General features: G+C 48.3%; 1 protein-coding gene across 25 annotated transcripts in view; it reads left to right on the top strand.

Annotated features, from left to right (window-relative positions):
• LOC120906078 (protein lap4) overlaps positions 1-26,014 on the top strand; it is a 60,277-nt gene that overhangs the window by 2,247 nt on the left and 32,016 nt on the right. For 13 of the 25 annotated variants that reach the window (XM_040317496.1, XM_040317497.1, XM_040317501.1 and 10 more), the window contains exons 2-6: positions 1,274-2,249; positions 15,512-15,629; positions 15,761-15,929; positions 16,854-18,185; positions 18,280-18,452. In XM_040317496.1, the coding sequence (XP_040173430.1) occupies positions 2,088-2,249; positions 15,512-15,629; positions 15,761-15,929; positions 16,854-18,185; positions 18,280-18,452 (1,954 nt within the window). In that variant the 5' untranslated portion in view covers positions 1,274-2,087. Of the gene's footprint in view, positions 1-660; positions 789-1,273; positions 2,250-15,511; positions 15,630-15,760; positions 15,930-16,853; positions 18,186-18,279; positions 18,453-22,520; positions 23,493-26,014 lie in introns of those variants that run through there. The other 12 variants (XM_040317506.1, XM_040317504.1, XM_040317502.1 and 9 more) reach the window with 4 other exon arrangements.

Consider the following 26,014-nt stretch of genomic DNA (forward strand, 5'->3'; position numbering starts at 1 on the left):
CGCGCTTCGTGCCGTGGGAAAGAGGTCAGATTGTGGAAAGAGAGTGAGAGAGAGAGAGAGAGAGCAACAGCAGCATAAAAGTTGAAGTAACCAAAAAAAAAAAGGAATGATACAGGGTTTTCCAGGGGTTCTCATAGTTGTGGGATACTTCTCTTACTCTTTCCAATTGGAAGTGAACTTCATGTGTTGGAAATTGTACTCTATGGTACGCTGTTTGGACAGGCGCCTTGGAAATTCTTGTTGGATTTTGTCCAACAAGGGTGCTATAGAGTGCGATTCCCATTACAATAAGTTCATTTCATGTAGGAAAGAGTTTATAAAGTGCTCCCACAGCTATGAGAACTCCCGGGAAAACCCTGTATGAAGTTTGTGAATTATAAACGACCACTTGGTTACCGCTTTGGCAAAGGGTGCTGGAAAGAGAAAAGGGAGAGAAGAAAGAGAAAGAGAGAGTAGTGAAATGCACATCCATCCACACACTCACACACATCCATACACGCGCGCGCGCTGGCTCTGGAGCATACTTACGCACTTTTGGATGTACCGACACACACACACACACAGGGCCGCGCACACGCGGCAGGGGACGGAGCAGTTGATGTCTTGCTGGAGCATCAGCCCGTTGCTACTATTGCTGTGTGTGTCGGCCAGACAAGAGGCGATCCATTGTTTTGTGTCATCCTTGTGGAGTGGAACACACGCACACACACACACACGTGCTGGTTAGCAGTGCAGTAGTTGACGGAATTTCCCAAGCCCGTTTTTGGGAGTGGAGCAGTTTGCTGTAGGTTCGTTTAGGTCCTCCCGTTTAGGATGTAAAGGAAGATTTTAGGTGAACAGACACACACACACACACACACACACACATACGGAGATTGCTAAAAACGTGGGAAAATTGGCTGTTGTTGTTGCTGCTGCCTTTCAGTGCGAGTGAGAATTGTTTTGTTTGTTTGCTGGCCCACCCCAAAAACTTGGCCCTACTATCAACCCATTACAACCAACGCTGTGTCTGTGTGTATGCGAGAGACAGTGAAACAATTCGTCCCGGTATATAGGTGTGTCTGTGTGTGTGTTTTTGTCGCTAAAGGATACGTTCTTCCATTTTTCGTGAGTCACACCAACGAAACGCGGGAGTTCTAGGCGAATGAATAATTTATGCCCCATCCGGGTGGCCCTTCCTTTGTGTGTGTGTGTGCGCGTATTTTTTTGTTTAATTTTTCCCCGGGAAAACACAATTTTCTTATTTTCCCCCCTATTTTCCCCCCTTCTTTAGGCTGCATTTTTGTTTTGTCCAGTCGCCCTGCGTTTCCTTCTCCCCACCCAACACACAGAAGGAAGGGAAAGGAACGTTTGCTCTGCACCCCGGTGGTGGTGTTGTGCAGTTAGGGCAGGTCGGTTCTGGGTGGTGTTGCATTGTCGACATAATTGTGTGTATGTGTGTGTGTGTATGATAAGAACGATCGTCTTAAGCCCAAGTCCCATAACCATCGCTGAACAAACAACACACAAATCTCCCTCTAGTAATACGGCTTGAGCCCAGCAGGTTCGCCGATCCACGCGCCAAGACGACGACGACGGCGACGGGAAGGAGAAGAAAAAGAAAGAAGAAAAGTTAGCACCAGCAAACGGAAGGGGGTGGATGCGGGTGCGGACGCGAAGAGAGCGAAGGTGGCGACGGTGTTGATGTTGATTGCCACAACGCGCCCGACGTGCTGCGGAGGCAGTGGTGGAGGTGGTGGTGGCAGCGGTGGTGGTAGTGATAGTGATCGACGATCGCGCACCGGAAGCAGCCCGGCAGGACGACGCGTGCGACCGCAGGCGACAGCGACGGACAGTGGTTAAAGGCCCCCCCATCCCCGCATCCTCCTCTCCTCACTCCTAGCGGCAAACGCTAGAAGCGGACGAGCGGCGACGCGCGGAAGAAGCAAGTGAGCGAAAGTGGAAGAAGAAAAAAAGAAAAGAATAAAAAAGAATAAGAAGTACAGCAGCAGGAACGTGTGAAATAGTTGTGTGGATCGAGTCCTCCGTTTTATCGCCCCCTCCCCCCCCCCTACCGCGGGACCACAGGACCACAGGCCGCCGACAGGATGTTCAAGTACATACCGATATTCAAGGGATGCAACCGGCAGATCGAGTACGTCGACAACCGGCACTCGTCGCTGCCGAACGTGCCGGAGGAGATCTTCCGCTACTCGAACAGTCTGGAGGAGCTGCTGCTCGACGCGAACCACATTCGCGATCTGCCGAAGGTAGGTCTACTCTCTACACCGCTGAGCGATGAGTCATGCTTCGGAACATTCCACGCGGGTTCCATCTTTGCCCCTAACGCTCTATGCTTTTGATGTTCCTTATCGCGCGCTATTGGCATGTAACCATTAAAACGAAACAAAAAAAAAGTGTAACAACTAATCTCGGGGCGTGCTCCGCTGCTGCTGTCGGGCTGTTGGGTCCTCCTTATCAGATCAGATCAGCAACATCGCGGACATCACGTCATTGTGTTTGCTGTTATTCAGGTTATTCAAAACAGGGGAAGAACTCACAGAACTCTTCGACGTTTGGTAGCGTCTGAGCTGAGCGTTTCAATGTCAACCATTTCGCCAACCTGTGTTACATGCATTCCCCCAAGCGTGGGGTTTTGCCAACCGGGGTTTCATCAAGAAGCCACATCTGGTTGCAGTAAAACCGGGCGCTGCACGCCACTTACAGAAGTCATCTATTTTTGGGGTTTTGATATGCGCGCTCTGAGCTTCCAACAGGAAGGAAGTGGGAATAAATTCTTAACCACGTAGCACACTTCATTTGCCTCCGCTAGCAACTTGAGGGCGGCGGGGTATGAGTCGTCATTTCCAAATGGTTCTCGGCGAAACCATCGACACGAGCATTCTTGTTGTGTTTCCACCGGGGTGGGGGTTCATTTCATTTGCAAAACTAACAAACCAAACAACTTCTGGCACACGCGGTCTCGATTGTAGTACCACGTGTGTTTGCTAGGTTGTAAAACGGGTGCACTTTGCTCTCCGGACTAGCGATGGGAAAAATGAAGTTGTCGGTTCAAATCGATTACGGCTAGCTCCGCAGTTATCTGGAATCGATTCCGGATAGTAGGTCCGGGTTCAGTTTTCGGAATCGATTCTGGAATCGGTTCCAGAATTGGTTCCAGAATCGGAATCGGCTCCATAATTGATTTCGGAATCGGCTCCGGAATCGGAATCAGTTTCGGAATCGAATCCGGAATCGAATCCGGAGTCGGAATCAGTTCCGGAATCGAATTTGGAATCGGAATTGGCTCCTAAATTAAGAATCGGCTTCCAAACGGTGTCAGTTTCGGCATCGCCATAAAAATAGGCGTTTAGGTCCAATCATGCTACGTAATGATAACCGCAAAGAATCAAAATTTACTTGTAAAAGATCCATTCTCATGTAGATTCCTGGACTGATTTCGCTTCTAAAGCTAATTCTATTCTGGAGTCAATTATGATTCCATTATCGGGGCAAATTTCGATTCCCAGGTCAATTCCGATTCCGGAGCCGATTCTGATCGCGGAATCGATTCCGGAGCCGACTCGGGAATCGGCTCCGGAGACAACTCTGAAATCGACTCCAGAGTCAACTTCGGAATGGGCTCTCCAGAATCGACGGAATCTTCTCCAGAATCGACCCCGGAATCGGAATCGATTCCAGCATCGGAATCGGCTCCGGAATTGATTCCGAATACGGAATCGGAATCGGGTAGGTTCGATTCTGAGCTCCCACCACTACTCCGGACTTATGGCGTGGCAAGGTTTTGCCCGTAACCTTTGCTGTTAAGCTCCAACAGTGGTACACTCCAAGATTCAACTCATTGATTGAGCTACAATTTAATCGAGTGATGATCACTCTGCAATGAGAAGTGGCAATATTTAAATCCAAATCATGGAAATATCTCAAGAGTTCCAATCCGTCTATAGACACTACTGAATGAAATCTGTAAAATGCTTAAATAAATCTATATAAACAACACTACAACTACCGGACCTTTGACCGGATTTTGACTGGTAACGTTTCAATTCAACTAGCTCTGTTGCTCACAAGTGGTAGTATGACATGAGATTACAATATTTTAATTAAGCTCCTTTTTGTTGTACACCATATACATATTAAACCAATGATGCTACTCATTGCAATGTTTTACTAAACGATTACATAAGCAATTAAGACGTTCTTGGCGATGTAGCTGGGTAATGAGTTGTTGCAAACTATTGATTAAACATCCCATCAACAGGTGGTTATCCTGGCTGTCCGATGGTGCCCCTGGCTCATAATCATGCAAACGAATGGCATAATAAAATCCTTTTTTTACGACGTGGACCTAAGCCTGTATGAACCTATTCTGAACCTGCGAACGAATCAGTGATACTGCTATTGGTTTTAGTAGCATTTGAAAGGTTATGCCCGTACAAACTTTGTTGGAAAATTCTGCCAAAGGTTCTGTACCTGTGGCCTAAGACAGTGGTCTCCAACCTGTGGTCCGTGACGTGAACAGACAAGGTCCGCGAAAGATTTGATGTTTAAAAAATAAAAGCTTATTACAATGCATATCGTTAATTTATTTCTCACAATCAAGATTTTTTTGTCAAAAGACATGTCTAGAATAATATTAAGCATTATTTTGATCAAAAAGCTTAGTCTACTAAACACATGCACTTAATATATGTGGACCGCGGCAGATGTATTTTCAAACACAAGTGGTCCGTGGTCCTAAAAAGGTGGGAGAGGTTTGCATCCAAAGGAACTCATTTCGAAATAACACAGAAACAGTTCTGCTTGAGATTGAATTACCTAAATTTCTGAACACCTCTGAATGTCTGAACATTGAAATACTAAGATGCATTAGATTCTGTAGCTTTTGCAAAAAAAGAACTGCTTTATTTGCGGAAGTTCCTTGATGCCCGAGATTTGAAGAATTCATGGTATTGTATTCTCCTTGTCAGACCTATTCCTAATGATTCTTTGCAAAGTGAATCTAAGATCCGAACTTTTTGTGTCTAATACACATTTAAGAGCACTTAATGTTCTTTTGAACCCTTTTTGTTGTTACTACCATTAGATCATTACTGCCTCATCTGCGCGCTCGTCTCAACTGCTGTGAACCAGAGAGCTTCTACTATATCTGCAAGACAATACTCGATTTACACCCACTCAGCGGGAAAAAGCAGCAACGTAAAACAATCAGCCAGTGTTGTACCACCGCAAAATTCCCAGCCCGCGCTGGTGTTGTGTTCCCCATTTTTATTTCGTGTCTTAATTTGGCCACACTGGAGACGACGACCGGGAAAGCGTTCCACCAAGCGCTCACGAAGCGGTTTCAGTGGGGGGGGGGGGTTCTCGTACACTTGGAGTTTTGGGATGTCGTCATACCCGGTTTCGCTGTTCTATCCGGAATGTTCCGGTAAAGCGAAAAGAGCCAACTCCCGCTCAGAGCCGAGAGAGAGCGAGCAATCAACAGAAGAGAGCGCGAGGAAGAGCTGAATCTCTTACCGATCTCTCGCCATGATCGGTGGAAAGGGAAGAGGTTCTCGCGGCGCTTGATGAAAGCAAGAAGCGATCATCTACCCCGTTTTCCGTTCTTCTTTCCCCATTTTTCGCCGCACTGCGCGCATGGAACTAACCAGCGAAATGGGTCTGTTCGGGGGGTTTAGAATGGGGCGGACCAGTTTTCCAGATCGTTGTGGTTGTTGTTGCTGCTGTGTTTCAGTGTTTGTGTGTGTGTGACTCAGGCATAACTATACATGCGACGACGAACAACAACAGCGTCATTTGCTTGCTTTTCATTCTAACGCAACTGCTGCCACTTATGTGACATCGGCCTTTTGAACCGCGCGCTACCTTGTCCGGCACACTGTGTATGTGTGTGTGTGTGTGTGTGCGCGCTTATGTTCTTCAAGTGAAAGACCAGTGGAGCATATCTGGTCTGGGGAGGGTTTTTACTGCTGCACACATCGACATTGTAACTGTACCAGTTACGGCTTGACAAATTCGTCTCTCTTCCATCCGGGATAGCTCTCACCTTTTGCCCAGACACGGCGAGTCAGTCTGGTCATGCTGTGCCAACAATTGATCTTACTTTGCTTGTGTATGTATGTGTATATTGACGCATAAACAATGTAGCGTGGAGTGTATTCGATCGATTTGAAAAACAGATTGCCAACATGTAAACGTTAACCAGAGCCATGTGATATTAGCATTGATTAGCGTCTTTTTCATGAATTCAGAATGCTACAAATAGCAGCTCTAGCAATGTGTTGAGCATTTCAGATGTTTGTCGATTGCTCCAGTCGTCACAACAACGTTGAATACATCTTGCAATGCATCAACCTCGTCATCTCAATTATCTCATGTAGATCTGAAAATATGATCTCTTTGCAATGCTAATTCGCGAAAGACATCTGTGTTCCATACGGTAATGCACTAGAGTAGGGCCTAATCCCCAGACAATCGTTGTCAGGTCTAATCCATAAATAATATCAGAGATACTTAAGACTACTTCAAGGCTTGCAGTACGTAACTCAGAAGACTTTTTTTTTCAATCAGGTCTGTTTGTGTCTTTTGAATCGTTACAAATCTCTCAACTCATAGGACCCGTGCTAGCTCCAAAGATTGGAGTGATATCATAGACTTCTAGCCGACTGAACAATGCTTGTTAGAAAAGATTTGAGACATGTTTGAAGTGAGAGATATCAAGATGCTGACGAAAACTTAGATCCTAATGTGACTAAAAGTTGTTTGCTCAGCTTACGACTCAGATTTTAAGACATAGCTGGGAGTCCAAATGGTAAAAGGTACTTGGATAAGAAGTTGGACATTGTGACCTAGACAAAATGTCCGATGCCCGACCAAGAAGACTTCTGTGAAGCAGTCCTACAAGGACATTGTTTGAATCTTCTTAGAAGGATTGTTGTGTAAGGAAATAGTGTGGAGTTCAATAATTAGGCATTGTTCCTCAAGTTTATACGCAATTATCACTGATTGGAGCAAAAGAACAAACTTAGATCCTAATGTGACTAAAAGTTATTTGCACAGCTCACGACTCAGATTTCACGACATAGACAGACAGATTTCACGACACAGCTCGGAGGAACAGTCCAAATGGTAAAAGGTACTTGGATAAGAAGTTGGACATTGTGACCTAGACAAAATGTCCAATGCCCAACCAAGAAGACTTCGGTCTTCCTAGCAGTCCTACTAGGACATTGTTTGAATCTTCTTAGAAGGATTATTGTCTAAGGAAATAGTGTTCAATAATTAGGCATTGCTCCTCAAGTGTATACACAATTATCACTGATTGGAGCAAAAGAACTAACCTAAAAGCTAGAACCTTCCATCTGATCTTAGGATCTGATGTTACTGCCCGCACTCTCTGTGATCGGAATCAATTTTAGAAATCACACTGATGGGACAACTGAGATTGAATCATTCCAGAACCTAGCCGAGCGTTGGTTCGCATCCGCCTCAAGTGCATACTTGCGTGTGTACATCCGCTCCTTCTCCGCAACGCTTCCGGACCATCAAATCCTTATGCGATGCGTTCCAAAGAAGCCCTACCTAAGCAGCACAGCAAGGGAAAAGGGATGGGTACACAAAGGCGCACTGTTTTCCCACATTTCCTTGCAGAGCCTGAACTGTGCGCTGATTTATCTGAACGTGGTAGAAACGTGGAGAGGAAACATGAAAACGACTCCCCATCCCCTTCCTCCGTGCGTTAGTCTGACAGGCTAATTGACAGCTCGATCGATTCTGGATCGACCTGGAACGATCTTACTGTTTGCTGCTGTGGTGGTGATGGTGCAGCACTGTGGACTGGTTTGTGCGGCCTTTGCACTGCTACTGCTTCCCCCCCTTGCGCCTGTGCGTGCGCCACAAACCGCTTGTGCCTGTGAATCGTTGTCTTTATATCGAGTGGAGCAAAACAGACGCGAACGCGCGGCTCCGGTTACGAGCCCGCTGGCTGTTTTTTTGTTTTGCATATCATTCCAGTCATAAGCATATTCGGCCGTCGTCATCGTCGTCGGTTGGCGCATTTGTATCTCCCGCGTCGATCGGGTCGACGCGAGAAACGGCGACGAACAAAGACCGCACGTGCACGGTCCACTCCGTTAATCTTTATGCAAGGAGGTCTTAAACACTCGCGCAAATGGGGAGAGGCTTGCCATCGACGGGCGCATGAATTATTGCGTAGTTCTGTTGCCGCTTCGTCTTCCAGCACGGGATGTCACCAAAGGTGCTCTTGAAGATGCGCGAGGTCAATGAGAAACCCTTAGGTATCTTCTTGGACTGTCGTCGCTGTATATTTAGGCTCTAGCAATCAACCAAGGTTTTGAAAACAAAGATTCAACACACACAAGCACAAAAACAATGATTTTCATCAAGACAACCTGAAAAATATTTATAGCTCATGCCTGCACTCTGCGGCACGTAGTCTTCCTACCCGAACAAAAAAAAAAAACTGGAGCTGCTCCTACTGTTACCTTGCAGAAACAAAAACAAACCCTCAGAGGTGTGAAATCGGGCGCGCGCGCGCGTGAAATAGTACCTCCTTTTTAGCAAATTAACACTAACCTATCACCACGAACCCCTCACCCTTGCCTGATTGAGTGGCCAACGTATCAGCAGGTTAGTGGCTCGCGTCTGTTAGATTACTGGCGCTCCTGCAGCGGGAGCAAAAGTGAGGTTAAAGCACGGCCCCTAATTGCATCCACAACAGGTGGATGTTTGCGTTTATCCTTGCGTTTATCCTATCCAGGAGCAGCCAGCGGCAGCAAGCATTATATGAAAATAAACTTTAACTCCCACCCTTTCTCCTCCTCCTCCTCCTGCCACTACCGCCGCCCACCAGCACCACTCAGCATCAGGGAAAAGCCGTCACGGGTGAAGCTTTTAGCACACAAGGTCCAAGGTTTTCCACGCGATGCTTGTTATTTTATATTATTATTTCCCCCTCCTGCGCGCCACGGAAGAGTGGTTGGGGGTGGGTGGAGGGCAGAGAGGACCACTGCCTACCCCCCGCACTTCCCCGCACACACGCTTTTGCGATTTGCGAGCACTTTCTCGTCCATTATGCCATAACCTCATCATCAGCGCCGGTTTTGTTGTTTGGGGATGCCCCCCCCACCCCATACTTCTCCTTCTCCGCGGCTCATTACTTTACTTCCGGCAACTGGGCGTCTGTGTGTATGTGTGTGTATGTGTGTGTGTGTGTGGGTGCAGAATAAACTAGTGGCAGGAAAAATGGATATATAATCCACATTTATAATGCCCGCGGGGAAAAGCTCTTCCCTATATGCAATGGGAAGAAGAGGCAAGCGGTGACAGAGAGGGGCGGTAGAAGAGAATCTCACAAACCATCCCACGAAGCTGTGCTGCACACAGAAATAGAAGGATGTGGCTCGGTTCAGTTGTATTTTTTTCTCCCCCCCCCCCCCCCCCAGTGCCAGGTGAAAGCGTAGGTTCATTTATGTTGCATTCGAGGAAGCTTACCTTGAAGGCGCGGGAAAAATGGGCGAGGGGACAGATGCTGGGGATCCAATCCAATTCGAAATGTGTCTAGTTTCGCGAAACCCCTCACTCAGCGGCCAGGGAATCCGGGACAAATCACAGCGCAGGATTCGCTTCCGCTTTCCGCCCACTCGGCCCTTATTGTGGCGGCAACTGCAATGGTTTTGCGCCGGCCCCGGATGCTCTGCCCCATTCGCCGGATGGTTCGCGCGGGGGCACACGAGCTAATAATACCAATCCCCTCCCAGCGCCTCTTTCGCCTGCCTCTCCGCATTCCACGCGCGATAGCATTGTTCAAATTGACAGGTAACCTATTAAAAAGATAATTCTGTCATGCGGATTGCCTACTGTTAGGCGTCTGCCTTACTGCTGACAAATTAAGCCGTATGCATTCCCCGGTTTTGTGGAGCATTGTTGTGCCTTCTTCCTTTTGGTTTTAGGGCAGTTTGTTTTTCCAACGAGATTTCCTGAAATTTGCAGAGTGTTTTCCCTGCTGCTGTTGCTCCGTTTGTTGCACATCAATAACGATGAGGATGGTAGGGGTGTGCTGTGTGTCCCGTGCTCGTTAGGCGAAGCTTTACTGTGCAGGAGAATACGGGGAAAAAAGCAGAGGATGGCTGCAGCGAAGGTCCTGTCCTACATAATCACGTTGTAACGTTGCTGCTCCTGCTGCTACTGCTGCTACCCTAACAAGCAAACCAAGGCTGCTTGGATATCGGTGTACACCCACTCCTGGATGCACATCCTGTGGACACTCACACTCACTCCCCTTGCCCGGGCCACTTCCGCGGGGTTGGTTCCCCCCCCCCTCGAACAGCAGGCTCCTGTGCACACACACACACACCCGAGATCGATTGGTTTCCGTCCGCTTTTGCACCCAGCTCCAAAACTCTTTCTCCCAGTTTTCCAAGGGGTTTTCGACGACCACCACCAGTTTGGCTTGGTCGCGTTGGCCCGGAGCGAAAGAACACAACGGGCACATACACGCAGACACATGGTGCAACCTAGAAACCATTAACTCGTACATCGGAGTTTCGTTCCTGAAGGACGAGCGTTGGTTGGTAAAAACAGAAACAAAAGGGGGATAGGGGGGAGGTGAAGGAGATTGGCCACCAATCCTCGCGACAGTTGTATGCATTTGTGTGTGAATATGTGCCACTCCGCTACGAGTTCCTGTTGCACACACTCTTTCTCTCTCTCTCTCTCGCTCTGTAACCACGGAGACCGATTTTCCGATTCCGATTTATCCTCGTCCCCACCATGCTCTCTGTGCCTTTGTGTGGCAAGGGGGAAAAAAAAGAATTAATTGAATTGGAAATGTGTTTTTGTGGGGAGGTATGTGTGTGGGTGTATTTTTTGTTTTGTTTTTGCTGAGCGAAATAAGCGGAATCGAAGGCTCTCTAATTGTTGCTGGCAGTTGCTTTTAGTTGTTGTTGTTGTTGTTGTTGGTTTGCTACGAGAGGATACACACTCAGCACACACAGACACCAGTTGCGCTATCGCTGCCTATTAGAGATGTGTGCACTGAGGAAGAGTTGTGGTGTGAGTTGAATCCTGAATGTGAATGTATGGATTCTTCTCTCAACAGGAAGAGTTTGTATGAATCCTAGCAGTATTCATTCGATTTGTATGTTTATTTTTTTTGGATTTTTATTCACATAGATTTGAGGGAACTGAATCCCAAAAAATAACTGAATAACTGAGCTGGATGAGAAATTGCATCTCTATTCTCCTCAGAATTGACCTCCTATCTGATCCTGAACGTCTCAGTTCGATCCTGAACGTCCCAGTTGTCTCATCAGGAAGAGTTTGTATGAATCCTAGCACTATTCATTCTTTTGGGATATTTATTCACATAGATTTGAGGGAACTGAATCCCAATAGTGAACTGAGTAACTGAGCTGGAGGAGAAAATGCATCCCTATTCTTCTCAGAATTGACCTCCTATTCGATCCTGAACGTCACAGTTCCATCCTGAACGTCCCAGTTCTCTCATCAGGAAGAGTTTGTATAAATCCTAGCAGTATTCATTCGATTTGTATGTTTCATTCTTTTGGGATGTTTATTCACATAGATTTGAGGGAACTGAATCCCAAAAAATAACTGAATAACTGAGCTGGATGAAAAATTGCATCCCTATTCTCCTCAGAATTGACCTCCTATCCGATCCTGAATGTCTCAGTACGATCCTGAACGTCCCAGTTCTCTCATCAGGAAGAGTTTGTATGAATCATAGCACTATTCATTCTTTTGGGATATTTGTTCACATAGATTTGAGGGAACTGAATCCCAATAAAAGAACTGAGTAACTGAGCTGGAGGAGAAATTGCATCCCTATTCTTCTCAGAATTGACCTCCTATCTGATCCTGAACGTCACAGTTCGATCCTGAACGTCACAGTTCGCTCATTATGAAGAACTGAACGTGGAATGTAGTTCGTGTGGTCATCCAATCGGTTGGCATGTCGCAAATAGCTGCTGTTTTTGCCGCAGTTTATTGATCGTTCATGCGTTCATTTACTTCATGAGTTCATGAGTTCATACGCAGTTTGTCCTATCGCTCAAAAGAACTGAACGAACGGAGCATTTCTCGTTCCGTTTTCCCATCTCTTACTGCTGATGCTGGTTAGCAGCGCGCGAAGCACACTTCTTGCGATGGACCAAAGAGGGGCTGAGAGGGGGGGGGGGGGGAGGGAGGGAATCGCTCTTTGCCTCAAACATTGCACACGTGCACGTGCATTTAAATGCTCCATTTTATTTGTGGTGTGTGGTGTATGCATGCTTGTGTATCTCCTCGCTCTGTGTGTACCTTTTCTAATGCCTGTTGTCGCTCGGTGTGCTGTGCCACTAAACGGAAAACCTCGGAGGCTGGCAATGTGGTTCCAGGCGGTAGGGAGCGTGCGAGAAGGGAATGGCGGGAAATCGCATCGCCACGACATCCGGCCACAGACCGAAGGAATGTTGTTTGCGGTTAATTGCGGACGCGCAGAGCTCAATCGAGCAACGAGAAGAGAACGCTGCCGTCGGTTAGCGTGTTGTTTGCTGATGAATTTGCACCTACCTCCCCATCTATCTCCCCTGGTGAGGGGGGTTTTGTTGTATTGTCTCCTCCCCGCGGGAGCCTGCACTTAGCATTAGTTGGCGCTTTTTGTTCTACCGTCGACTTCCTCTTTTTTCATCGCAGTACGAGTGTTCGATCGATTATGGAAGTATTTCCCCAAGCCACACAAACGTGAGTTTTCCAATTCAACACGCGGTCGGTGGTGTTTTGTTGCTCGACATTTAATTACGTTCGTGTGCGCCAAGCCCTCTTTTCTGTCCCCTCCCTTGGGGCGCCCACCCTCGGTTTGCCGGCAAAAGCTGGGCAACGACTGGGGGTGACACGGAAGCGTTCTGATACATCGCGCGACCCAGATCAGGAAATGGTTTGTTGGGAAAAGCGAAATGCAATTAAAAATTGGTTGCGATTGTCCCGTTCTCGGTGGTTCTTCTCTCGGTACCGTGCGCGCGGAAAAGCAGTTGCGGCGAGGCAAGGGGAAGGATCCTCCTTGTTCCTTGTGCGACAGGATGCGAGAGTAGTGCAGGAAATTGTTAGGATACACTCGTCGAACTGGCGAACTAAACAATCGTGTTGCGCAAGTCGCGATTGTTTATGGTTTTCTTGGTTATGGCTGCGTCCAGGGTGACAATTTGAGGTTGAACAACAAGGAACAATGAATCTCGATTCTTGAGGACTTTAAAATCTAGTTTTTGTCGTTTTTTCAACTCTCATCGAAACGTTAACTATAGAATCTCACATCTGAATTATTCGTACTGTCTGTTGTCTGTCCAACTTCTGAAATTAACGAAAGGAACATAAGCAACCAATCGTTGAAATGTCTCCAACTTATTGGAGCTAGAACTATGCAAAGGTGACAGAATTAAAAGTCTAACATCTTCACATATACATATACATATCTCCCATAGAAGACATTCATTCAGCGGCCCTTAATGATGCAGGGTGACAATATAAGAATCTTGTTTTTTTGTTGTTTAGCGTCCCTTATTCAAATGGTACATGGAGAGACTTGCATATGCGAGAATCATCGTTATCTGTTCCGAGAACCTGCACACTCGAGTGATGAACGTTCACGCATGATGAGCTAGAGATACAATTCGAGTTGCGTCATAAAGACTAGACTCCATGTTATTTCCAACTAAATGCTTTGTTATCAAACCAAGAATTGTTCTCAGTCATTACCTAATGATAACTTCAATACGGTCTTCAATAACTGTTTTGTCTGGAAGCCTCATGAAGATTTCTGCTTTCTAGAGCAGATACATAAAGGAAGATCTAATGTATAGCTCCCTCTCTTCTTGGCTTGCTCGCAATAAAGTTCGTCGTCTAGAAGATCTCATGTATCTCCCTATCGTTTTAGTATGCTCACAATAGAGCTCGTCGTCTAGAAGATCTAGCGTATCTCCCTATCGTCTTAGTATGCTCACAATAGAGCTCGTCAATAGAGATCAAGATCTAATAGGTTCTTGATAATTGAAAGTTTTTGGAAATTTTAGATTGGAACCAATAACCAGGATATTGACGTAACCTCTACGTAGTGATGTGATGATCAGATCTGAAGGGCTTCGGAATAGAATTCCTATATTCGATTTGAAGATTTTATAGATTGATAGGAGTTGAAGCATGAGTTGAAGCGAATGATCGGTAACTATACCTGCTCCGAAACACTTGCTCAGCATCTTATCAACGTCCAAGAACCGCTCGAGTTTGCTGCTCTGTTGTGAACATATGTCGGGCAATAACGCCCGAAACGAAGTCTGCAACGAACTCCCTCGCTCTCTCCCTCCATCAAGGACAACGTCTATCCGGGGGACCTGCTGTACGCACCTACAGCACCCAGCAACAAGAAGAGTGGTAAACCAATGCCCCCGCTCTCCAGCTTGTTTACACTATACGCGGCCGCGGTGGGGTGCGTTGGTTGTTTATAATACTTTAAATTCCTTCAAGAAATATGACGACCCATTCGGGGTACGCGCACGCATTACCACCCCACACATTGTGTTTTTGCTACGCTCCAGAATGAGGCCTGTAAAACTGGGGCCAAAATAAAATAAAATGAAGATCTCGTTCGCTCCAAGCTCTCCCAGTTGTTGTTGTTCCAGCAGTAGCGACCGGCTCAAATCACTGCTTGCCCGCCCGAATGTTATTATAAAGTGTGCGTCAGTCAGGCAGAGAGAGAGAGAGAGAGAGCGGCAAAGCACGTTCCGGAATCCCGGTGGCACGCACGCCCGGCAACTTCCCCGGACAGCGGGAATCAATTCATGTTAATTTAATTTTAGACGCGCCCAGACTCTTTTTATATTTGCACAGCTGGCTGCAGGCGCGATGTGGCGTATTTTTTTTTTTTCATTTTTTTTTGCCATCTATAGTTGCGTGTTTATTGCAGTGCTCCGTGCAGCGTGTCTACATATCTTGGAACCAATCCTTCCCCCACAGAGGGGAATGGGATGGTGATTTTTGGTTTTATGTTTATGGCAGAAACGAGCAGAAAGAGAGTGGCGTGGAATTGGAGAGCCGGACAGTGTTGTCGGCCGGACGAGTTAATGCGTTACCAAGCGCGCTGCCCATTTTAATCCAATTTGTGCTGGACTGGACGTGCTGAAAACCGAGCATCACCACTGGCGGGGGGGGGGGTGGAGAAGTCCCCCTCTGTGTGACTGTGATTCCATTTGGAACGCAAATTTCGGATTTTTGGGGGTGAGAGAGATGCACTGCGGGAATTGCGGAGGACGACGACGACACCGCCGAAAAACCCTGGGCAAACTGTCCAATTACTTCCCATTTATCCCCGTCAACTTTGGTTTGGTTGGCTGTCAGGGGGGCATAATTTAATTATTTCGTTGCACCGTAACACACAGCCACACGCTGCTGTCATTTCCCAATCACTGACCGTACTTTTCTCATCTGTTCCGTACCTTTCCAGGGCTTTTTTCGCCTCTACCGGCTGCGGAAGCTCGGGCTGAGCGACAATGACATTATCAAAATTCCATCCGACATCCAGAACTTCGTCAATCTGGTCGAGCTGGACGTGTCCCGAAATGGTGAGTCCTTATACCCAACCCCATCCAACATCCCACGTGTTGCACTTGAAGCGTGGTCTCAGGCCACGTGGTGAGCGCTCAGAAAACAAAATGCCACATTTACAACCCCCCCTCCGTACAATCGTTTGCAGAAATCGGCGACATACCGGAGGACATCAAGCATCTGCGCAGCCTGCAGATAGCCGACTTCAGCTCGAATCCCATCTCGCGGCTGCCGGCCGGCTTCACCCAGCTGCGGAATTTGACCGTGCTCGGCCTGAACGACATGTCGCTCATCTCGCTACCGCAGGACTTTGGCTGGTAAGTAGTGCGTTGAACTGAGAGCAAAGAACCGGAAAAAGAGGATCGGGGTGGGAGGTAAAGCATTCTATAAACCACCGCCAAACAGCTCGCTTTTTTCTGTTTCGGCTCTCTCTCTCTCTACCATGCGCCGCACAGCACCATAAGTGTTAGTGTAACGGAAGTACCCCACGGAAATGTGGGTAGATTGGGAGCAGAAGGAGGAGGAGAAGAATGGGGGAAGAGGAAGGAGGGGCGGTTAGATGAAATAACGGAACCCTAGCGCAATGGTTTGCTTCACATCAAACGCGCCCGTAAGGTCCGTCCCTTGCTTTTTCCTGTGTTTATACGCTCCCAACGCCGCCTTACCCTTCCCCGTGTTTGATACTGCCCGGAACGTCTAAACTCAGCGAACCAGAACGCCTTCCCCCCCCCTCCCCCCTCTTCCGCCGTTTGATGGGCGAATTCTTTGTGCTTTGAACATCATCTCTCCATCCCAAAACGCTTTTGAGGGCGCTTTTGAGCGGAGGGCAGCGGAACAATGAAAGTACAAAGGGTGTAGTAGCACGACGGTGTGTACCTGGGAGGGTGGGTCTCCTCCAACGACCTGGGCAGACCGGCAGAGAGAATGTATGCAATTTTGGGGTTGAAATATGTTCTCCACTGTGAGATCTTTTGTGTTGCTATATCGTTGTTTTTGTTCTACAAAACACACAAAGAAAAAGGTTCAATAAGCGCTGCCCGAGTGGTGTGTCACTCTGTACAGGAGCGCTTGAGATGCATTGAGGCCGTACATTGCATTTTCGAAGCCGGCTTTCGGTACAATTTTAAGATATTCGTTGGCACTTACACATTGGCTCTCCAAAAAAAGAGTCTCAACTTCCTTCCACCACATTCACGAATTTTGTTTTCCCTCGTCCGGATTATTCCCTGCACTCTCGACAGCCTGTCCAAGCTGGTGTCGCTCGAGCTGCGCGAGAACCTGCTGAAGAACCTACCGGAGTCAATTAGCCAGCTGACGAAGCTGGAGCGCCTCGACCTGGGCGACAACGAGATCGACGAGCTGCCGTCGCACGTCGGCTACCTGCCGTCGCTGCAGGAGCTCTGGCTCGACCACAACCAGCTGCTGCGGTTGCCGCCCGAGATCGGGCTGCTGAAGAAGCTCGTCTGCCTGGACGTGTCGGAGAACAGGCTGGAGGAGCTGCCGGAGGAGATCGGCGGCCTGGAGTGTCTCACCGATCTGCACCTCTCGCAGAACCTGCTCGAGACGCTGCCGAACGGCATCTCGAAGCTGACCAACCTGTCGATCCTGAAGCTCGACCAGAACCGGCTGCACACGCTGAACGACAGCATCGGGTGCTGCGTCCACATGCAGGAGCTCATCCTGACGGAGAACTTCCTGAGCGAGCTGCCGGCCACCGTCGGCAACATGCTGGTGCTGAACAACCTGAACGTCGACCGGAACTCGCTGGTCGCGGTGCCGAGCGAGCTCGGCAACTGCCGCCAGCTCGGCGTGCTGAGCCTGCGCGAGAACAAGCTGACCCGGCTGCCGGCCGAGCTGGGCAACTGTGGCGAGCTGCACGTGCTGGACGTGTCGGGCAATCTGCTGCAGCATCTGCCCTACTCGCTCGTCAATCTGCAGCTGAAGGCGGTCTGGCTGTCGGAGAACCAGTCGCAACCGGTGCCAACGTTCCAGCCGGACGTGGACGAGGCGACGAACGAGCAGGTGCTGACCTGCTTTCTGCTGCCCCAGCAGCGCTACGTCCCGTCCAACCCGAGCCAGCGCGAGGACACCGACTCGGAGAACTGGGAGGAGCGGGAGGCGTCCCGCACGCACTCGGTCAAGTTTACCGAGGACTTTGGCGCGGACCGGGACACGCCGTTCGTGCGCCAGAACACGCCCCACCCGAAGGAGCTGAAGATGAAGGCGCACAAGCTGTTCGCGAAGGAGCGCAAGTCGGACGATCTGTCCGGCAATCTGGACACGCTGTCGGAGGAGAGCGCCTCCCGGCCGTCGCTGCTGAACCGGTCCGGCTACGGGACCGCGACGATGGAGGACATCCAGGGCCACGCGATACCGCACGATGAGGAGCAGGGCGAGGCAGCAGCGGGATCGGCGGAGGTCGTCGAAGGGGCACAGGACGACGAGGACGGGTACGAGAAGCGGGTAGGGTTCGAGGTGAACGAGGACGAGGACGACGACCCGGAACGGCAGCAGTACGGCGAGGACGGCGATGAGCACGGTGGCAAGAAGCCGATATCGAAGCTGCATCGCAGGTACACTGTCTTTTTTTTTAATTTGGTTATGCGACGCAAAACAGCTACTGATTGTTTCTCTTTTTAACCCTCTCCCCCCCCCCCCTCCTTCCAGAGATACGCCCCACCACTTGAAGAACAAGCGGGTGCATCACACCATCACCGATAAGAACACGAACCTGATGTTTAACTCGCTGAAGCTGAAGGAGATGACCCCGCCGAAGCTGGACGAGCATCCCGCGATGGAACCGCCGGTGCCACCGTCCGCTACTGCCAGCATCGCCGAAGGTAGGTGACCGTCCAAAAGTAGTGTCAAAATTACTACCCACTACTACTGCTACTACTTCTCCCAGAGCAAGGCTGAGGCTGTGCCAGTGGGGGTACCATGATGTCACTGCGCAGCGGTGACCTTTTCCCGCTTCCCCCAGGGGTTTGTTACATCATTTTCCAATGCGCATTACATCATCTTAGCCGCATCTCGGCTGGCATCTGGACTGCTTCCGAGTCCACTTGGCCTTCTCCGGCACATGTGTGTTCGCTGCACGAGGGGGCCGCGCACAACGTTCACCACATTCCGATCGTCGTCATCGGCACATTGCTCGGGCGGCGATAAGATAAGCAGCCCTGACTCCCTCAAGCATGTGTGTGGTATGTGTTTGCGGGCGCGTTTTTCCACTTGTGGTGCGGCCCGGAAGTGGGCAAGGGCCGATGTTTGACGAAGCGGTGCGCAGAGTAAACAGATCAGGTGCTAAGGTTGCTGCTGATGGGCCGAAACCGACCGACTAGCAAATGGCAAGATTGTTTGTTCAGCCAGGGTAGTTGCGGGCCTACCTTGACGACGAGTACTTCGGCCCGCGAGCTCCGAAGAGCTCCCGGTAATTAGCATCTGAAGGGGCACCGAAAAGGGCGGCCGGTCCCCTCTTCGATGTTTAGCCCTGAGCCGGACATGCTCGGCTGTGAGAGAAGAGACAGTGTGGTGTGTGGCGTCGCCGTCTCGTTCCCGACAGGCAGGAACAATGCGGCAGGCGAAGACGACATTCGCCATTTAGCGCGCGCTACATGTACAACAATATGCGGCCACCACCACGCCAGTCGATCACGGAGCTGTGCTAACAGCCCGTGTCCATATCGATGTGCTTTTCAATAACGTTAGTTTTGCTCGTCGCGCAACAGAGAGAAAAAAAAGAGCGTAACACACCAAGCGACGAAACCTACCACCATTTAGATAAGGCACCCAAGAGCACACCCAGGGCCCCCGGTACTTTCGATAAACATGAAATTAAACATACCGAACCCTTCCCTCCACCCTTCCGGTGCCATAAGCAACGCGTCTGTATCAACGCGTACGTGCAGTCAGAGCGTATTCTGCCATGCTCGTTTGTGTGTTTGTATGTGTGTGGGTTTTGGTGGAAAACAAACAATCGCTAAAGAGTGTGTGTGTGTGTGTGTGTGTGTGTGTGTGTGTGTGTGTGTGTGTGTGTGTGTGTGTGTGTGTGTGTGTGTGTGTGTGGAAGCACCCTTTTGGGGTGCGGTACTACCCCGCTACTGTTCTTGTAGGGGCGATGACAACAACAACCTGCCTTGTTGTTTGGTTGCTGCTCCGAGTGCGAGAGCCATTTTGTGTCAAGGTTTTTTAGCGGGTTTCATTTCTGTGTGTCATGTGTGTGTGTGTGATGGTGTGTTCATTTCTCGTATATCACTGCATGCGTGCGGTGTGACTGGTGTGGGTCCCAGGGTGGTGTTTGCCTACCTGGTGCTCTACTCACTGGCACCGTTATCAGCGCTGCGCTGGGCGATAACGGGGCAGAGGTAGCCAACTTATCTGCAGCTTTTAAAAGAAATTAATTTCTTCCCATGAACGGAAAAACTAAAATGCGAAACCTATACAAACACAAGTGTATTCGGACATTTATTTTGTCGGCATAGAAACGGTGAGACAACCCTGTAGCAACCTGGAATGAAATTTAAGACTCATGCATTAAATCAATAGACACACACACACACACACACACACACACACACACACACACACACACACAACGATTTCCAATTATTGGGGGCCTGCTTCACAATACTAGCCAGTCTTTCTAGATGTAGTTTGACAGTCGACGGCTGAAATCGTGTCAACACTACACCACAAATCCACACGCGAAACCAACGGCTCCGATTTCTAGCCTAGATTATTTCAGCATTTGAAAAAATGCAATCAAACGCCGATGAATGCTGAATATTGGGAGCTTTCACGATACTAGACGCCTTTTTTATAGGGAGTTTGACAGTTGGTGGCTAAAATCATGTCAACATTCCATAAAAAAAAACTACACACAAACATAACTAGTCAGCGATTTTCAGCCTAGATTATGTTTAGGCCGCAAAGCTAGAATTAGATTCGAGTACCTGCTCAAAAGGATGTCAAAACAAGGTCGTGTTTTCATGTATCCCAAGATGCATTAAAGAGATCAGGGTGACATTCAAATTTGGTCATAAAAACAGGCTATGTGACTACCTGCTCGGCATACACTTTGGAAATTTGTATGGCGGGATTGACAGATGTATCCCGCAATGTCGCCCAGTAGAAGCGATAAATATCAACCTTCTAAATACGCACACCTTGGTATAAGCCCACCTGTACATTATCCCAGTCAGACAAATCGGACTTCATTTACCCCTATGTTACCGCTAAATTACCGGTAATTTAAGAGTTATTTAATGGGAAATTAGCAGTCGTTAATTTACCCATTCGAGCAGTTTTGACAGCTCCTATTCCTTCCTTTTTTTTCGGCCAAATTGTTAATAAATAACACGAAATGTATTATATTACAGTTTAACGGATATATTCAATTGTTTTCCTTTAACTTTATAGAAACGATTACAATGTATTTTTTTTTAGCAAACTCGACTTGAACAGCCGCTTCACCCGGAGAAGGTGATGCACAAATAGCACTGATAAACGCAATTTGTCGGCTGTTTTTTACATTTTACAACAGTTTTGAACACACCATAGACGTCTTCTTCCACTAAAAGATCATTAAAACAATATTCATTTTGTTCTTATTTATATCTTTTCACTGACAACAAACGACAACTCTTCGTACCGCTAAATTGCTCTTAAATGACTGTTATGACAGACACGAAACTGCTCGAAAGGGGAAAATTAACAGAAGGCTGTCTGACTGGGATACTCACTGTGATAGCTGCTCGAAAACTGCTGTATACATTGTTGGGAACTCAGTTGGAGGCAGCATTTTATTAACTGCTTAATGTATTTCCGACGTAGGCTCCAATTCCAAGTGTATTTTGCACGTTATTTGATGTTAAATCCATAGCTACAGTGGCTAACATTCAAAGTCGGACAACAATTTGTTTGCTAGATTAACGCATTCTACGAAGTTATGTACGTGCACACGTGTGCTTCTTCTTCTTGGGACATTTGATTAAAATACCCTCTTCACAAGTTCATCAAAATAGCCCAAATTAATTGAATATTTAAAAAAAAAATTAAATTTTGGGAACCTCTTAAAGTGGCTTTGACATAATCATTCTTTCGTTACGTATCCAACCAAGCAGAAATTATCCATTGCAAATAACTTTGATTGAACCGTTCAAGTGGGTCAAGTACGCTCGGCCAATCAATTAGTTCCAATCGTTTTTAGTTTTGGCATATAAAGTCAGCAAAAACTTATTGCATTTGACACGAATATAAAAGATATGCGATGCTTCGGTTGGAGATTATCGATCAAATGGTGTGTTCGCAAATAGTGCACAAAGCAACAATTGGTCAACACAACTTAGTTCCGATGCCGCTCTGTATCATCAGTTCCTTCAGACACTGTATTTACCCTTGTTTTTTTCGTTACCGCTTGCAGTAGGCTACATGCTTTACGCAAGTGCACGCGGTCATAGCAATTGTACCACGTAGACGCGCACTGCGCATGGATGTTATACGTGCGGCGAATTAATTTGAATTTGACCCATATGGTCCAGCTGATGGAAAGTGGTATCATTGGCACCACTAGCACGCCAACACTTTTAATAAGCCCCCACCCCCCCCCTCCCCCCCCCCCATGAGTATCAACTTACACCAACAGTTGGCATCCCGAAGGGCGATTTGCCATGCCTGGCGCGCACTCTGCCGATTCGGAAGGAAAGTTCGCCGTATTTCGCTCGCCACGCGGGATCGAGTTCCCGCGGGGAGCGAAAGATAACGGGCGTGTGTGTGTGTGTGTGTTGTTTTTTTATCACATTCTTCGCGCACCGTACCAGCGCGTTATCAGCGTCCCAGGAGGGAGGGGGTGGAGGGAACTCGCGGGGCCAGCTCATCGGGTGCAGAAGGAATCCGCGGATGCGCTCGCCGCGACAGGTTGACAAATCACCGGGAACGTTGCTGCCCTGTGGTCGTGCGTGCGGACCACTCTTTCGCTTTATCGTGGGACGCAGTGTGTGAAGATTTTTGGAGCTTGTGTGTGGCAAAGCGAGCAAAGAAGAAAAGAAACAATAGCACCGTGGCTGTAAGGGCGTGGTGCGTGCTGCCGCAGACGCACCAACAACGATCAACCTTCGACGGCGCCGACGACGACGTCTCTGGTGGTGCTTTAAGTGACGCTTGGTAGAGGGGTGGTATCATCGACTCCCCCGACCCCACCACCCTTCGTGTGCGATGAGTCACGCTCTTCCGATGCGGGTTCGATCTCACTTGGTAGCGCTGTTGTGCCAGGCAGCAGCGTAAGGGTCGTAATTACAAATTGGTCCCGCCGGCTCGCCCTAATTGAAGGTGGCCTAACAGTGGTTGGCCTGTACCGCACGGTAGCGAGTAACCCTGCCCCAGTTGGGGCCGCTAGTGTTGTGTGCACGCTCAAATAAACCACACCACGCGTCGTTTCAGCCCCGAGATCGCGCAATAGTTGTTCGCCCCCCCAAAAAGAAGAACCAAACAAAAAGTGTGAAGCAAGTGTATCTGTGTGTGTGTGTTTTGGTCATAATAAACCCCAGAGGGAAGGATGTTTTCGGTCAAGTTTAAAGTGAAGGACGGTGGGAAGGGCGGCCCGGGCCGGAAGGGACCGGGCCGGCCACTGTCCCGCCGGTCGTCCGGTGCGTCCTCGTTCCGGTCGAGCGGCACCAGCGGGTCGCTCCCGCCCGCCAGCATCCTGTCGAGCGGGAAGAAGAAGGGCGGCCGGAAGGACGACAAGCGGCGCATCCGCATCATCACCGCCGTCAAGGATGGGCGGACGGGGCCGGCGGGTAAGGGCGGCGGTGGCGGCGGCGGCGGGGCCACTTTCGCCCTGTCGTCGTCATCGTCGCCGATGTTTGGGAAGCGGAAAGTCTACAACGGTAAGCGAAGATAACACTGTGTGAAGCGCCCGTCGTCACCGCACGATAAGGTGACGAAACCAGCACAACACACGCGACGGTCGCACACTACCGCTCCATTGGCGAGCAGGTGCCAACCGCGAGTGTCGTCTGTATGTGTTTGTGTTGAGTCTTATTTTGGAATCGATGCTAAAATGAATCATGTGGGCAAGGCTTGGTAAAGGTCTCTGCTACCTCTGCAACAAACTTCAACCGACCAGGCGTCCAGCTCTGCAGGGTTGAGTTTTGGGAGGAATTTAGTTTTAATTGATAATTCAAAGCAACGATCAGAAGCGTTGAAAAAACATAAGAAATGCTTGCTACTATTGGCTTCTAATTCCACATTGAAATGAATCGGCAAGCAACCACTGCCGTCGGCATTAACATGCTTCCCACGTGCCTGTGCGGAGATTTTACGATCTTCGTTACCTCTGGGTACCTCGGTAGGTGTTCGCTAATTGGGTATTGTTTATCTGGTTGTTCGCTGGTCACTGGAATGGATCCCAGTGAACGTAAAACATCCGGGAACGAACGCAGGGGGATACACATTTGGTCGATGAAATATTGAAATACAAAGAAACTATCATTCAGATATCCAACTATTACCTTGAAACAAACTTGCATGAAAACAGTGCACCCAGTGCATCCCACGTTGCGTATGACAGTTGAAATTGTCATCTCAGTTAGCGTACAATGTCCACTAACTGGGGTTGCTTTTCTGTTAGCACGACAAATCCAGTAGACAACATGTGGAAAGCATAATTGTTTTAGCTCTTTCTTTTATTCAAACGAAAATGGGCGTTTGCTTACGTTTGGTTGAGCACTCAGCCAGATACATTCTGCTCGGTACAGAAGTTTGCGGGCTCATACGGCACTCCGAATTCATTGATAGTTGAGATTGTCAACAGTTCCTTTTTTTAAAGTCCAACATTCGGAAGTATTTTCAGCTTATGTATGCATCCACGATTCAGGTAGAAAATAAAACGCATTTCCTTCCTAGAATTACCCCTGCCCCAAAATACTAGTGATGGGAAAAAATGAAGATTTCGTCGGAACCGATTCCGGCTAGCTCCGAAGTTTTCTGGAATCGGCTCCGGATTAGGTTTCGGAATCGGCTCCGGTTTTGGTTCAGGAATCGGCTCCAGATTTGGTTCCGAAATCGGCTCCGGAATCAGAATCAGCTCCGGAATTGGAATCGGCTCCGGAATCGGATTTGGCTCTGGAATCAGAATCAGCTCCGGAATCGCAATCGGTTCTGGAATTGGCTCCGGAATCAAAATCAGCTCCGACATTGGAATTAACTCCGAAATCAGAATTCTCTCCAAAACGGAGTTGGTCTTCATCTTCATAGGCATCGTTTTGGTCCAATGATGCTACGTGTTGATAGCGGTAAAGAATCAAAATTTACTTGTAGATGATCTATTCACATGGATATTCCCAGACTTATTTCGCTTCCCACTCTTCTTCATTCAATTAAAAAAAATCTCATTCCGGAGCTTACTCCATTTCTCCATTTCTCCGGAACCAACTCCGGGATCGGCTCCGGAACCAACTCCGGAATTTGCTCCGGAATCGGAATCGACTCCAGAATCGGAATCGACTCCAGAATCGGAATCGACTCCGGAATCGGAATCGACTCCGGAATCGGAATCGACTCCAGAATTGATTCCGAACACTGGTTCGAAATCGGGTAGGTTCGATTCCGAACTCCCACCACTACAAAATACACTCGATTAGCAGTCTATTAAATTCACACAAAAAAAAGAAACGAAAGCCACGTGGGGCCGATTCGGAAGAATTGAGCCCTTCTTAAAACACAGCTTGGAAAACTATCTAAAAATAGGGTCGACTGGCGCATTACGGGCAGCCCAGTTGCTCGAAGTGACCATTCGAAGGAAGAAAAAACGCGTTCAGATCAGTTTGCTGCAGGTGGATGCCTTATTTTTGCGAATGTTGCACTAATTGGATCGATCTGTCGAACTTCAGGAATCTAACTGGAATCGTACTTGAACGATTCAGCGGATGCTAATAATGTAACGGTTAGGGCAAATTAAAGCTTGACGAGCGTTTCTTAGCGCACAACAATGTTTCAATCGATCAAATTTTGAACGGACCACCCTTGTTAGCGTATCGACCGGCCTCAAAAACAAACCCACAAATAGTACGTACCCCTGGCGGGTACGTTCCTTTCCGAGTTGTGGTCGCTTACAACATACTAATCAATTTGTTCCCACCCTCTCTTAAACTAACACAACGTACAGCTTACAGTAAAATAATAAGGTAAAAGTAACCATTTACCATTTAGCAACGTTTCCACGGTATTGCAAGCAAAACTGGGAAGCAAAACATCAGCACTGAATCCCTCTCCCCTCTCCAAAAGCAAATACAAACTAGCAATGCTGGGGTGGGAAATATGGGGTGGTAACAATTTACAAACAGAGTGTCGCAAAGAAAGCATGAGCCGGAGGTTAGCGGGCGGCGTGCGAGAGACGGCCGTTGCATCG

Source organism: Anopheles arabiensis, chromosome X (assembly GCF_016920715.1).
Source record: "Anopheles arabiensis isolate DONGOLA chromosome X, AaraD3, whole genome shotgun sequence".
In the NCBI taxonomy this organism is placed as follows: Eukaryota; Metazoa; Arthropoda; class Insecta; order Diptera; family Culicidae; genus Anopheles; species Anopheles arabiensis.